At 36.5% G+C, this 13,666-nt stretch overlaps 1 protein-coding gene across 1 annotated transcript in view; it reads right to left on the bottom strand.

Moving 5' to 3' along the window:
• GALNTL6 (polypeptide N-acetylgalactosaminyltransferase like 6) overlaps positions 1–6,383 on the bottom strand; it is an 875,965-nt gene extending 869,582 nt beyond the window's left edge. The window contains exons 1-2 of the mRNA XM_036424387.2: positions 6,213–6,383; positions 5,485–5,793 (exon numbers count right to left, since the gene is read on the bottom strand). Of these exons, the coding sequence (XP_036280280.1) occupies positions 5,485–5,622 (138 nt within the window). The 5' untranslated portion in view covers positions 5,623–5,793; positions 6,213–6,383. The remainder of the gene's footprint in view (positions 1–5,484; positions 5,794–6,212) is intronic.
• Between the last annotated feature and the right edge of the window lie 7,283 nt (positions 6,384–13,666).

The following is a 13,666-nucleotide window of genomic DNA, read 5'->3' as shown; positions in this document are numbered from 1 at the left end:
TTGTAAACATATATGTAAATGTGAAGAACATAGAAGAACGAAATGGTCATCATGTCAGATGGTTTTAAGATTCTGAAATATCCAGGACTTACCTCTTCTTCCTGAGCAAGTCAAGCAAATGAGAAATGAGCATGACTGCTGGACAGAACTTATCCAAACCTGAAACTGTATGCTATTCACATTGCATAATGTCTTGTCTTTATTTTAATTATTAGTCCCTCCTCTAAAGCAATTCTTTATTTCACTGAGGAAGAGAGAGATAGAAACATCAATGATGAGAGAAAATCATTGACTGGCTGCCTCCAGCATGCCCCACACTAGGATCCAGCCTGCAATCTGGGCATGTGCCCTGACCAGGAATTGAACTGTGACCTCCTGGTTCATAGGTTGATGCTCAACCATTGAACCGCGCTGGATGGGCTCTAAGGAAATTCTTGATAACTCTCATGTTTATAAATGTTTTACATGTGGAGACATAGTTGAAAATTTCTCTAAAGGCTCTCATGGCTACCTCTAACAAAACAAAGTTACCAAACAAAACTCATTTCTCTTCTCTAACCATTTAAATGGTGCACTTTCTCACCCTTTACCCTACATATCCCACCTCTGATTTGATTTCTTTTATAGAAAAAAAGAAAAGAAAAGAACACATGGGAGGTTAATTGATCCAGGACAGCATTGAGCAGGGGTAGGGGGAGGAAACTATCTCATTATTTATGAGGATGTGTACAGAAGACTGTGTTTCATACTGTCTCTCATGGGGCAAAGTAATGAACTAATCATGTTTCGATCTACTAGGTCACAGCAAATAATTAAGACACTTGTTACAGTCATCTGTATGGTGAGATGCTCTAACAAATCAGAATGGATTTTCTATACATTCAAGAAAAGGTCCTTATAATCCTAATTTTAAAATCTACATCTTAGCTAATTAAAAACAGTCCCAAATTAATTCATTATTTCACATCTAGTGTATTGAGAATGTACCATCTGATTTTAAAAGGAGAAAAATCTTAATTTTTTCTTCTGTTCTTAGTGCTTCCAATATTTAGGATGTTTACTGAAAAAGAAATATAGACATGCTCTACAGCTTTAGTGAGCACCGTGACAAAAGAAAGCATGTTTGCATACACTGGGTACCAATTATCTGACATCTTCCCATCATAAAACAAGTAAAAATACCAGAATATAATGTTCTTCTATGAAAGGAAATCTTACCCGCTCCCCCCAAAGTGTGGAGCTAACATTAGAAGAGTTGGAAAAGATGCTGAGGGATCTCTTTGAGGAGATATATATATATATATATGGCATGAGTTTCACATGTACCAAGTATAGCTTACATGTGGATCTGACTAAAAACAACAACTTACCTCAAAATATTTTCCATATCTAAGGTGTGATTTCACAACTTCACAACTTTATGTACCTTTTTATGAGGCAAGCATAATTAGCCCTATTTTATAAATAGCAATTCTTAAGTACAAGGTTGCACAGTTTAAAAGTGACTTGATTGTCTAGTTTTTGTTTGTTTGTTTGTTTTTTTAAGGTGGTAAAATATCTAGGCCAAACATGTTCCTAAAATCATTCTGAACAACTTCTGAAAACATCTGATTTAAAATTTTGAGATTTTCATCCTAGTTTTTATTTGCAAAAATCTCTTCATATTCCGATTACTTTTTAATATTTTCTATAACTCATATTGTTTGCAACTTAGTTACTAAACTATTTTACAGCTTTTTAAATCAATCATTTCAATGTATTCAAGAAAAGAAAGTGTAGTTGAGTCATTTTTATTTACTTATATTTTCATAAATGATTAGGAAAAGATATGTAATAATACTGAATGAAGTAGACTTGCTCTGAAATATTGCTTTGTAGTTGGTCCGAAGGTTGTGGGTTATTGTTAAGCTGAAATATTGCTTTGTTCTAATTATCATCCTAATGCAGTTTAATGAAGATCTAGATACATAATTTTAATTGCAGCTAAAACCAAAGAGGAGTAGCTATTCAAATTATTTTAAATGAAAGTATAAATTATTATACAATAATAATACAGTTATCATCCCTCACTAAATATCACATTATTATCAATAAATACTTTTGAATTATATATATGGCAAACAAGTGGCAAAATTAACTCAATTGAAGATAACATGATAATTATGATTGATAATTTAAATAATAACATCTAAACAAGAACTATAAAATATTTTTAATTTTTTATAAAAATTTACAAATTGCAAAAGCTTAATATTTATCTCAGCTTGATTCCAATTTTGCAGAGCTCAAACAATAAAATAAACCTTTTAATTACTGTATGACTAAAACTATTTTTCAATTTTCTTTGTTTGTATAAAAGGAAAAAAAGCTTTTAGATAAATAATTAGGAAATTTTTATATCATATTTTTTATTTTCTATAAAACAGATGGGGCAAATGTTTAAATCTTATGGGACTTATAAGTATTACTTTTAATGTAAAATGATAATAAATACAAAGAATTGATTTGTAAGCATATAAGAGATGAGAAATATGTAAAATATTAACAACATGGAAATTAATATGCAGTTTGATCAGTGCTTTCTGTTTTTCCCTCCCTTTAATTTACCTCAGATAAATTAAATTATTATGTGAGTTATTATTTACATAATAAACACTATACTGAATGGCAGATAGGCAAACTATTAGTAATATACTCTGATAAAATACAAATTAAGAGTATTTTAAAAGTATTAGCCATTCTGCGATTTTTGAATTTCCACAAATTAAAGTATTTCCCTAAAACACACTGTAAAAATTAAACTACATAAAACAGTGAAAATTTTCAACTCCAGTAATCACTGTCATGCCACCCTTACAACCTCACTGTGGTTTGACAAATAACTGATGTAAAAATAGAGCTCTCATTTGAGCATGTGACTTGGTTTGAATAGCTTCATTGCTTATTGCTTTCAATGCCCCAATCAGCACATAATCCTTAACCTCAGCATTTTACAACTTGGTGATAAATATAGTAAAAGATGGCTTTTGGAGAAAATTTTAGCAATCAACCAAGAAAATGTCTCTTTAAAATAAATTGCTAAATTTAATGAACACATTACCCCAATAGGCAAATTATATGCTTCAATTGAAAACCTTTGCATTTAGCTGACTTCCTAACATTGAAATATAGATACATTAGCAATATATTACATCATAATAGTAAGCATGCTTTATTCATCACTGCAAGCAACTTTTTATTTTGTTAATTGCGTATATGCGCATAAAACTTAACTTTTACTTATCTGATACTTGTGTAACGATGTCAACATGCCCTATTTTTCTTTCCAATTATATTTATTAATATAATAAAATAAATAAAAGCTTACCTTTTCCTGTTTTAGAATGAATTCTATCTTTCAGAAAGTAAGTAATCTTACTTTTAAAGCTGACTTTGTATCTATAAAAAGTATTAATTTAAAAACCATAATTTAGGCTAACAATATTAAAGTACATAACCGACATTCATTTTATGACATTTACTACTATCTTTTCTTTATTCTTAGTTTCAAAACTGTTACATAGAATTAGTAAACTTGGATGTCACAAGATATCCATCTTGTTACTCTACAGCAAATGAACTTTGAGAAACTGTTTCTTCTCTTACCACTTCATCCCTTTGATACCCATTAACTTATTATCTGATATAAAGCATCATTTTACTACAGAAGAATCAGAAACAAGGAAACCATTTTTGAAGATTTTAATGGCAAATAAAACTGTTGATTTGTCATATTTTATATTCTTATTGCATCAGAGAAACACATGTTTTATTAAGAGTCAAAATCAATAGACCCAGTTGATAGATTATAAAGATCTCATTAATAAGATTAATTAGTTTTAAACGTTTGCTATATCAGCAAATATTTCAGATAGTTATTGTTAATTGAATGAGCAAAATTCAAGAAAAATATTTTTGTTTTAGGTATTTTGTAAATATTGGAATGGAAGTTTTACATAATAGTGCATTAACTATCAATGGTAATAAAATCTCATTTCATACCAAGGGTTATAGAAATAAGAGATCTAAATAGAAAAAAAAAGTTTAACAAACAGAGTACCCATGTCTTTTTTATTGCAATTACAGAATACACTTTAAATGAAAGTTCCATCTGTATTAGAAAGGATGATAGATATCAATAACTAAATGAAAATATTTCAGCATTTCCCCTCAAAATTCCAACCCACCAAAAATCCATAAGCAACTAGTTATCTTTACAGTCTAGCAACTGGTAATGATTACTTGTCATAATGAAAAAGCAAATAACTTCCATGTATTTCACCAACTAACCACTCACTGTGTAAAAAGAAATTAAACTTTGTTAAGTATAAGAAACAATATTTATTTGCCATTACTAAATATATTTCTGTTGTTCACAAGTAGACAACTTAAGCACTTCTATATGTAGAAGGTATGTCGTGTACATGGGTGATGACCCTTGAAATTAAAAATATTAATATTTTGAGCGGATGCACAGGACTAACTGAAAAGTGTTGTATCAATACCATAAAGAAGGCTGCAGTCAATTGTTAAAAAGTTTAATTACTGAAACTGTTTTACTTATTAACAAACAAGGAACTCAACAATATTGGATTTCATCCACATTTTGTGAAGGGTGTTTTGCACTATTGGTCACTAAGAAAGATAGTTATTTTGATCCATGTTAAGCCAACAGCAATGCACATACTAATGGATTGCATACTAAGTGAAAAGAGAGCATACCACACTACATGGTATTTCTGATTTGAGAGAAAGCTTCTAACATGTTATCACCAGGCTGTGAAACTGAAGGGACATGCTTGATAACTCTGCTGTGTATACTCCATGGTACCACCTTAGCAACAGGGGAGAAGAAACCAAGACATGTTAAGTTCCCCAAGGCTGGGTAAAAAAGCTGTTGCTAAGCAAAAATAACAACCCAAAATATAGGAAATTGTAGTTTGTTTTTTTAATCACTACTTCACTATTCTAATGCTTTGATTTGCCCAATTCAATATACACACCCAAAGCAGATAAAAGGCAGAGACAAATCTCTGGGATAAACTTGCACCAAACCTACTCCCACATCCCTCAAATAAGCAGTTCAACTTCTACTCAGATCAAAACAAAACCAACATTCAAGACCAACTGTGAAAGAGTATCTTTACTTCTTGAGCTCTCTCACCCTCCTTTCCCAGTTCATTCATTTTCCATTTCACCATGTGATTGACCGATATCTTAAAACAACTACTTGCTTAAAAGAAAAAAAAACAAAAACAAAAACAAAAGCCCCAAAGTCTCTAGAGTCTGATCATGTCAGTTCTGTCAAGACTTGGGAGAAAACCCAAGCCATACCACCCCCTCCCCTGCTTCCTGGTGCCTCCCCCTCCCACCCCATCTCACACCCCTGCAGGTCACAGCATGCCTTACCAGCTTTCCTGTGATCTTTCTCTGGGTAGCACTTACCTGCTGCTCCCCAGGCTCGGTGGACTTCACCAGGTGCTTATCCTTGTACAGAGACCAGAGGCCGATGTTGGGCAGGAATATTAAAGCCACCATGAACAACAAAGTCATCTGCAGAAACCTCTTCTGCTTCCTCTTCATGGCAAATGAGAACTGGTGAGGAAAGTTAGAGGAGATGGCTCCCTGGCTGCTCCTGGCGTTGGATGCCACCTTCAGGTCCTCTCCTCTGCCAAGCACCAGAAACTGCGGAGGAGCTACAAACTTTTGTGGCGTGCTCAGCACCAGTCTGCAGGATCAGAGGGAGCCGGGCATCTGCAGAACAAACGCACAGTTACTTTCCCCCCACTCCAGAAAACGGTGACGAAGGCACTGTCTATTGGCTCAGAAGTGAATGACTTGGCTGAGGAAATCATTAAAGCCTACTGACCTTCATTCATGGAAAGCGATGGAGTAAATAGAAAGGTTTCACAGGCTAGTCGTGAGTTAGGAAAAGTCAGTGGCATGCTGGATACTTCAGAAAACAGGAGTTTGGGTGGTGTTTTTCCCCCCTTAGGTTGGAGGGCTGGCTAGTGGAGGAGAGAATAAGTAAAAACTGTGAGGGAGACAGCCGCTCAGCCCAGCAAGTGTCTGGAAGGGAAGTGTCCGCTTTGGACACTGGAGCATCCCCTTCCCTGTCTTCCCTGAATATCTCTGGTGATGTCCCCCGACCCCCTCTCCGGGGAATAACCCACCTGAACTCCAGTCCAACTCCCTGGGAAGCCAGCGTGCTGATGGGCTCCACAGGGACGGATGCCAGGGACTCCTGATCCCAGAGAACTCCTGTTTGGATGGAGGTGCACAAACTCCCATCCAAGCTCCCCCGCAGGCAGAGGCTGGGGACCTGGGAGCCGAGGGGACCGACCGAGGCCACAGATGTCAGCCTGAGAGGTGGAGGCGCCTGTGTTTCCCCAGCGCAGCCCTGGGAATGCGATCTTCCCTGAAGTGAGCTCTCAGCCCATCAATCTCTTCCTTCCTCCGGTGACGCGCTCACGCTCCGCTGTTCATGTTACCATTCTTTTCTGGCCGCTGAGCGAACCCGGAGAGACGCCAGGGGCCCCCAAAGAGTGCTGTCTTCAGTCTCCCCCTCCTGGGAAAGGGGAAGGAGAGGTGGCCAAACCCAGGGGGAGCCGGGATTGCGGGAGCGAGGGCGCCAGGGAGGGGAGCAGACTGTGAGGATGCTCCTTGCTCGCAGCCTGCTGCCTTCTGCTGAGCCGGGGGGCGCTGGTGTGGACCAGGACCACCACGTGTGGGAGCCCCAGGAGGGAGGTGGACGCTGGCAGGGGGTGGGGGGCAGTGCCTCCCAGCTTCCAGATCCTATATAAACAAACCTGGGTGGAGGGGAAGGAGGCGGCAGAGGCGCAGCTGGGAGAGGACCTGGAGCTCCCAGCCTAGGCGGACCCTCCCTTTCTCTGCCAGGCCTTTGCGAGGCAACTTCGGAGCGGCTGAGAGAGCCCCTTCCCTGCTCCTCTCACCCCAAAGGGGCCAGGCCAGAGGTTCCGGAGGAGGAAGAGGCACCCCGCTGCTGCTAGTGGGTTTGCTCCGGGTTCCTCCGAGGTGCCTGCGAGCGAGCGGGGCGCGCTGGGAGCAGCGATGGGAGGCGGAGGCGAACGGTGGCTGAGCAGGTCCTGCGGAGAGGGGTTCCCGGGCTGGGCTGCGCCCCGCAGCTCAGGCCAGGTAGGTGGTGGGAGAGGAAGAGGAAGAGGATCCCCACCCGAGTTCTCAGGCAGCAGCTTCTGAGGCGGCACCGTGGAGACCAGGCTGGCTGTACTTGGGTCTGCAAACACCAGAGGTCCCTGTTAAGATTTGGCAGTGCCACCCTGCTCCTCCCCGGCTATGCTGGTCCGCGCCCCGCGCTCCTTCATGAACCCGCTACCTGCCCCTCACACTCCTTCTAGGATACCGGGAAATGTGGGGACCCGAGGTAAGTCTGCAGAAGGGACTCCTCCTTAGTCTCCCTAACATAAAGATGCACCCACGTCCCTGACACAGCGCGCAGGAACCTGTGGCGGTGTCTTCAAGAGATCTGCGCACCTAGCACTGTGCCCGGGGCCCTCTCTGCATCGGAGTCATGGGAGCTCATGACTAGGGCTTTGAGGAAGCGATGGGCATGCAGGCAGTGCCCGCTGTGTTGGCCTGTTTCCAACAAAAAAGGAAGGACACGATCATCTCTTTGTTACAACCTAGATTTGATGCTCACAGGCTTGGGATAGATGAGACTGTGGGATCCACAATGTTGTGTTTTTTTTCCTTCCCCACTTCCTTCCTCCCTCTCTTCTTCCTCTCTCTCCCACCCTCCTTGTCTCCTCCCCCTCCTGCTTCCTCCTACTTCTACTCTCTCCCTGTCTCACATGAGACTCAAGACAGAGATGTGTGTTATGCCTTCAACTCCTCACATTATACATTTTAAATGTGTATATATATATATATATATATATATATATATATATATATAGTTTGAATGCATGAATAAAGCTTTGTGCCTGTGCTGAAATACTTGTTTTTGTGAGTCACTTGCATTTCAAGAATATACAAACAAACACATTTAATAATTTAAAGGAATATGTCCTTTAGATAAAGACCAGTTATCTTTCAATTTAACAAGTGGAACTTCATAATCTGAAGTGCAAGGGACATAATTCCTCACCACCACCCAACCATACACACACACACACACACACACACATGTCTTTTGTACTCTGCATTTTTTTTTTAACTAACCTACTTTCTCTCTCTTAGCAAGCTTAGTTCTGAAACAGAAATATGAATCCTGGCAAGCAACAGACCTGGGAGAGGTTTGCTGGGAGAATTGTCTGACCCTCAGTCAAAGGTTTTTGGAAAATTGTTTAAATACAGGGTGTCCCAAAAATGTATACACATACTTTAAATAATCATAAAAGCAGTGTTTACTAAAATATGATTCATTTTCAAAATTGCTCTATCAGCTGTTAAAGTGTGTATACATTTTTTGGGACACCTGTATATTCAATATGTTCTCTTTTATGGATAGTAATTAATAATTACAAAGTAAAAGAACTCAAAAGTGCTCCAGGAATTAAAATATTAAAAATCCTTCACATTTTTAATAACATCAGTTTCTTTAAACCTTAAAAAAAAGTATTTGTTACAAAAACACATTCTCTTATTTACTAAATCCAGATTTTAACTCGAGTTGCACTTCATTATTACTGTTCCACTAGTAAGTAGTCTTACAAACAATACTTTTTCACCAAACATTATTAGTTACATAAAAATGGTTATAATAACTATTACTTTCCACACAAAGTCCATGAAGTATACAAGGTTGAAACTGGAAGGAAAAAATTATTATGTTCATCCCTGTTTTTACAATGTATTTTCAGATGATCTTTTTCCCCCCTGCTATCTGTTAAATTTATTTATTTTGGGGGGATCATAATTTGCCTCCAATCTGGTCTTTCACAATTCCACATGTACACTTCCAACAGATGTCAATACTTCTAACTGAAATTAATATTTTAGGTTGAGTATACAAAAAAAAAAAAACCCTCCTCAATGACAGTTAATTCCTTTGTTCAAAAATCAGACTACATGCATACACACTAATACACCATCTCTCTTTAAATTGGTAATTAAAATTAGTTTAATAAAAATCCTTATATCTTTTAAATTTGTCATATTCAGAAAGACCCTTGTTACGCCCATTTGCTCCTCCATTTTGTTATGATTCAATGGACAACTCATAAATCCCATATGCCTAGCAATGATTTAATATCTCTGAAGGATACATGTTAAGAAAATAGAGTAATATCTATGACCTTGAATAACTTAAAACCCACTAAAAAATCTGACATATAGCTGAAACTGGTTTGGCTCAGTGGATAGAGCATCGGTCTGAGGACTGAAGGAGGCAGCTGATGGATGATTCTCTCTCATCCATGTTTCCAACTCTCCCTCTCTCTTCCTCTCTGTAAAAAAATCAATAAAATATATATTTTTAAAATCTGACATATATGTAATTGGAATAAAGTACAAAAGCTTAACTACTTGTAGGAACCTTTAAGTGGACCAAGCTTAAGCTGTACTCCAAGGTCGCATGACTTTGGACAACTATTTGACTATCTCTCAGGATTCTGTGCATTTGAATGGGCGTTGCTGGGTGGTTCTGCTACATGTGATGTAGTCTGGGGCTTGGGGGTTGATTGGCTACACCAAGATGATACCCCCACATCCTGGCAGTTGGCACTGTCAGCTGTAAGTTCATCTAGGGAGTTGGTTACTGCGCCCTCAGGTCTCCTCTGCATGACCCCTCCATGTGACCTGAACTTCTCTCAAAACATGGGGGTTGAAACCCCAAAGGGAACCTCCCAAAAATCTGTTTTCCAAGAGGGAGAAACAAATCTTCCAAGTCCTTTTAAAGGCCCATTATTGGTACAGCCTTGCTTCTGCAATTGTCCCAGAACCAGCCCTCAATCAAGGTTGGGGGTCAGAGATAAAATTAGCATCTCAATGAGAGATTTGAGAGGAAAAAAATGTGTGGCCATTTTTTTTTATCCAGTATGGATATTCAAAGGCACATAGGTAGAAATTCACAGGGAAGGCTCAACCAGATTAGACAGTGGATAATAGGGAGTAGGAGGAAAGGTTTCATAGATTGGGTTGAGTCAAATTATTCAAATACTAAAAATATGGTAAAATGAATTTGTTTTAATTTAAAAACAGGCTTAGCACCACTCTGGCCAAGAGGCTCAGTTGATTGAAGCATGGTCTCATACACTGAAACTTGGTGGGTTTGATTGCCATTGAGGGTACATACCTAGGTTTCAGGTTCAACCCCCAGTCAGAGTGTAGAGGAGGCAATCATTAGATGTTTCCTATCAGTGTTTCTCTTTCTCTCCCTTATCCTCCTCTCTCTCTCCATTCTTCTCTCTAAAAAAATAAATTTTAAAAAATCGATAAAAACATATCCCTAGATGAGGATTAAAAATATGCTTACATCTTCATGTGTCAGTGATAAGAAATAAGTACTAGCTATGTAATGTACAACACGATGACTATAGTTAACACTGCTGTGTAATGTATAGAAAAAATCTTTAAGAGCCTTTATCCTAAGAGTTCTCATGGTTAGGAGAATGATTTTTCTTCTCTTTCTATTGTATATGTCTGTGAGGTAATGAATGTTAACTAAATCAGTTGTGGTAATCATTTTACAATATATGTAAATCAAACCATCATGCAGTATACCATAAACTTATATAGTGATGCAGGCCAATTCTTTCTCAGTAAAAGTGGAAAAAGAAACAAAACATGTTTTATTACTCCATTTTTAAAAATACTGATAGCCCTGGCCGGGTGGTTCAGTTTGCTGGAGCACTGGCCCATAAACCAAAAGTTTGGGGTTCAATTCCCAGTCAGGGCACATACCTAGGCTGCAGGTTTGATCCCTGGTCAGTTTGTATGGGAGGCCACAGATCGATGTTTTTCTCTCACATCCATGTTTCTCTCTCCTCCCTTCATCTCTCTCAAAAATCAATTTTTAAAAAGACTGGTAACATGATTGGTACTTAATTTGAGAGAAAAATATTCACTCATGATTTTTTCCTATTAATAAGTATTTAAAAATTTAATAGTATAAATTTTACATCTGAAAAGATAATATGGGAGAAATTCTGTTGTTTCATAAACCAAAGAAAGGTCATAAGCAAAAATCTTTGAGGTTTGTGTTTTTACCCAAACACTACACAGACACAAATTAATAAGCATGTGTTAATAAATATAGGAACAAATAAGACTGTAAAATAACATTAAATTAATTTATTTTAAGTTTAAATTAGTATATTCACTACATCAAATAGTAATATTAAAATTTATCAATAAAACAATAGCCTAATCTACCTTGAATTTTAATAACAGTAGGTTTTATTTTATTTTCAATATGAGTGTTTTTTTGGTTTTTAAAAGGAAGAACAGGCACTAGAACATATATATGAGATGTCTAGAAATGGAAATATATTCCATTTTTTTTTATCCACTAATGATGTCTGAAATATAAAGTTTCCACTGAATAAACTACTAGAATATTTTGTTATTAGCCTAATTTTGGCTAAGTTAATTCAGTTTGGGGTGGGGGGATTCTGCAATGAAAACAGGGAGGTGAGTATATTATACAGCAATTTTAATAAGAGTAAATTTAAATTATACAATTTATTTTGTGTAATTAAATAGGTACATATTACAGAAACTTTCTTCAATTTTTCTAGAATTTTAATATTTGCCTCTACAAAATAGGGAAAAATAAGATTCAATTTAAATATTAAAATGTGGTATTATCTAGTCTCTATTATTGCTGAAATATTTCACCAAAAAAGCCCTGAGTTGATTTTTATATGTATATATGCAAGTGCTATTGGGCAAAGAATAGGAAAGTGAAAATTACAGAATTTTCAGCACAGGAGTTAAAAAGTGTTTGCAATAAAATGCTGTGCAAACTTAAAAGTGACAAATGCTAAAAGAAAAATAATGTATTTCTTCTTGGAATAAATGTTTTCTAACTGACAAGATCTTTACTTTATGGTATTTAGATTCTTAGTAATTGAATTTACCTACCTCTAAATTATTTTTCTACTAAATAGAATATAGCATGATTCAGCTATGTTTTCTTTCCCTATATATTTAGTTTTTTATTTAGTACTTACTATATGTCAGACATTAATATAAGTATTTCTTAAGAATTATCATGCAATTTTTAAATAATTCTATTGCATAAACTAAGGCAAGCAGATAGTAAGCATCTTGCTCAAATAAGTGCCAGGAAGAGGTTAGGCAGAAATTTAAATCAGGCGTTTTACTCCTTCATATTCTAAGATCTGAACTACTATATCATCTTTTCCTAAAATCTTATCTGTTCTTCTGGGAAAAGATGTAATTTTTCCTTTTGCTCTTCCTCTCTCTCACGTTGTATTTTTATCTTGTGAGAAGATTAAAGGAGCTAAACAACAGAGCCTCCTTTGTGGGAGATGACAGTCTAGTTCCACAACCTCAAAGCTTCTCTACTCATGTTTTGCTTGTTTTGAAGTATACAAGAGAAGGTTGTGCTGAAGGTAAAATTACATAATCAACTCCTCCTTTGTACATTTTATATAAATGTAACTACATTTTAGTTTGTATGGCTATAATTTTATATAAATCACACATCAGATTTCTATTTAGTTTAACCTTTATCTTCTCATATACAAATATGTGCACCTTGTACCTTTTTGTAAGTTTTTTAAATCTATATTATACCTTTAAAATATTTATGTTGAACAAATAAACTACCAGTATTTTCCGGCGTATAGGACGACCCCCTAATTTTACAGTTAAAACATAGGTTTAGGCCTATATTCGCTGTATAAGACTACCTCCCACTTCAAAGAAAAGACTTACTTTGCCATCAAGATCTGCAGGTAATTTTTGTGCAATTTTGGTCTTTTGCCCCTGATTTTCGGTTGACTTTTTTTGTTTCAAAAGTCGTATTATAAGCCGGAAAATACGGTACATCCATTTATTTGAGAGAAAAGTCTACCTTATGCTTGGAATGATGAAATCAAGTGGCAATAAAGTTATTAAATGTAAAGGAAATATTTTTCATAATAGCTCAATACAAAGTATCATAAGTGAACATTTTAATATGATAAGGAAAGCCATTAAAACATGATGAAGAAGTCTTTGAATGGTATGTGGTATGTTCCACTTTTTTTGGAGAACAAAAAGAATGGCATGCACATATTATGTATTAAATATAATTTTTTCTAACACATTTATGGATATGAAATAAATACATTAAAAGTTTTAAAGTTATTACATTGTATAATATACTGATATCAATTACAGACATTTAGAAATACTTTATATGGCCCAGGCACTGAGGACACATAGTGAACACCATAGGCAAAAACCTATGCCTTCAGACAATTGACAATAGAACAGGTCAAGTATTGAGCCTGATGATTAAAAATTAAGACATAAAGGAAAATAAGGCATGGAGGAGGAATAAGAAATGCCAATTGGGGGAATTTATAACAAGTTCATCCTGGCTACTGTGTTGAAAATAGTATTTGGGTAGGTAGAAAGAAGAGACCAATTGTGACAATCCAAAGAAGACTGTATTTTGTATCAGAGTGATAACATT

The sequence above is a fragment of the Pipistrellus kuhlii genome, unplaced genomic scaffold (assembly GCF_014108245.1).
Source record: "Pipistrellus kuhlii isolate mPipKuh1 unplaced genomic scaffold, mPipKuh1.p scaffold_m20_p_8, whole genome shotgun sequence".
NCBI classification, from domain to species: domain Eukaryota; kingdom Metazoa; phylum Chordata; class Mammalia; order Chiroptera; family Vespertilionidae; genus Pipistrellus; species Pipistrellus kuhlii.
Note: the sequence above shows the minus strand (reverse complement) of the source record. Positions and strands in the feature narration are given on the sequence as shown.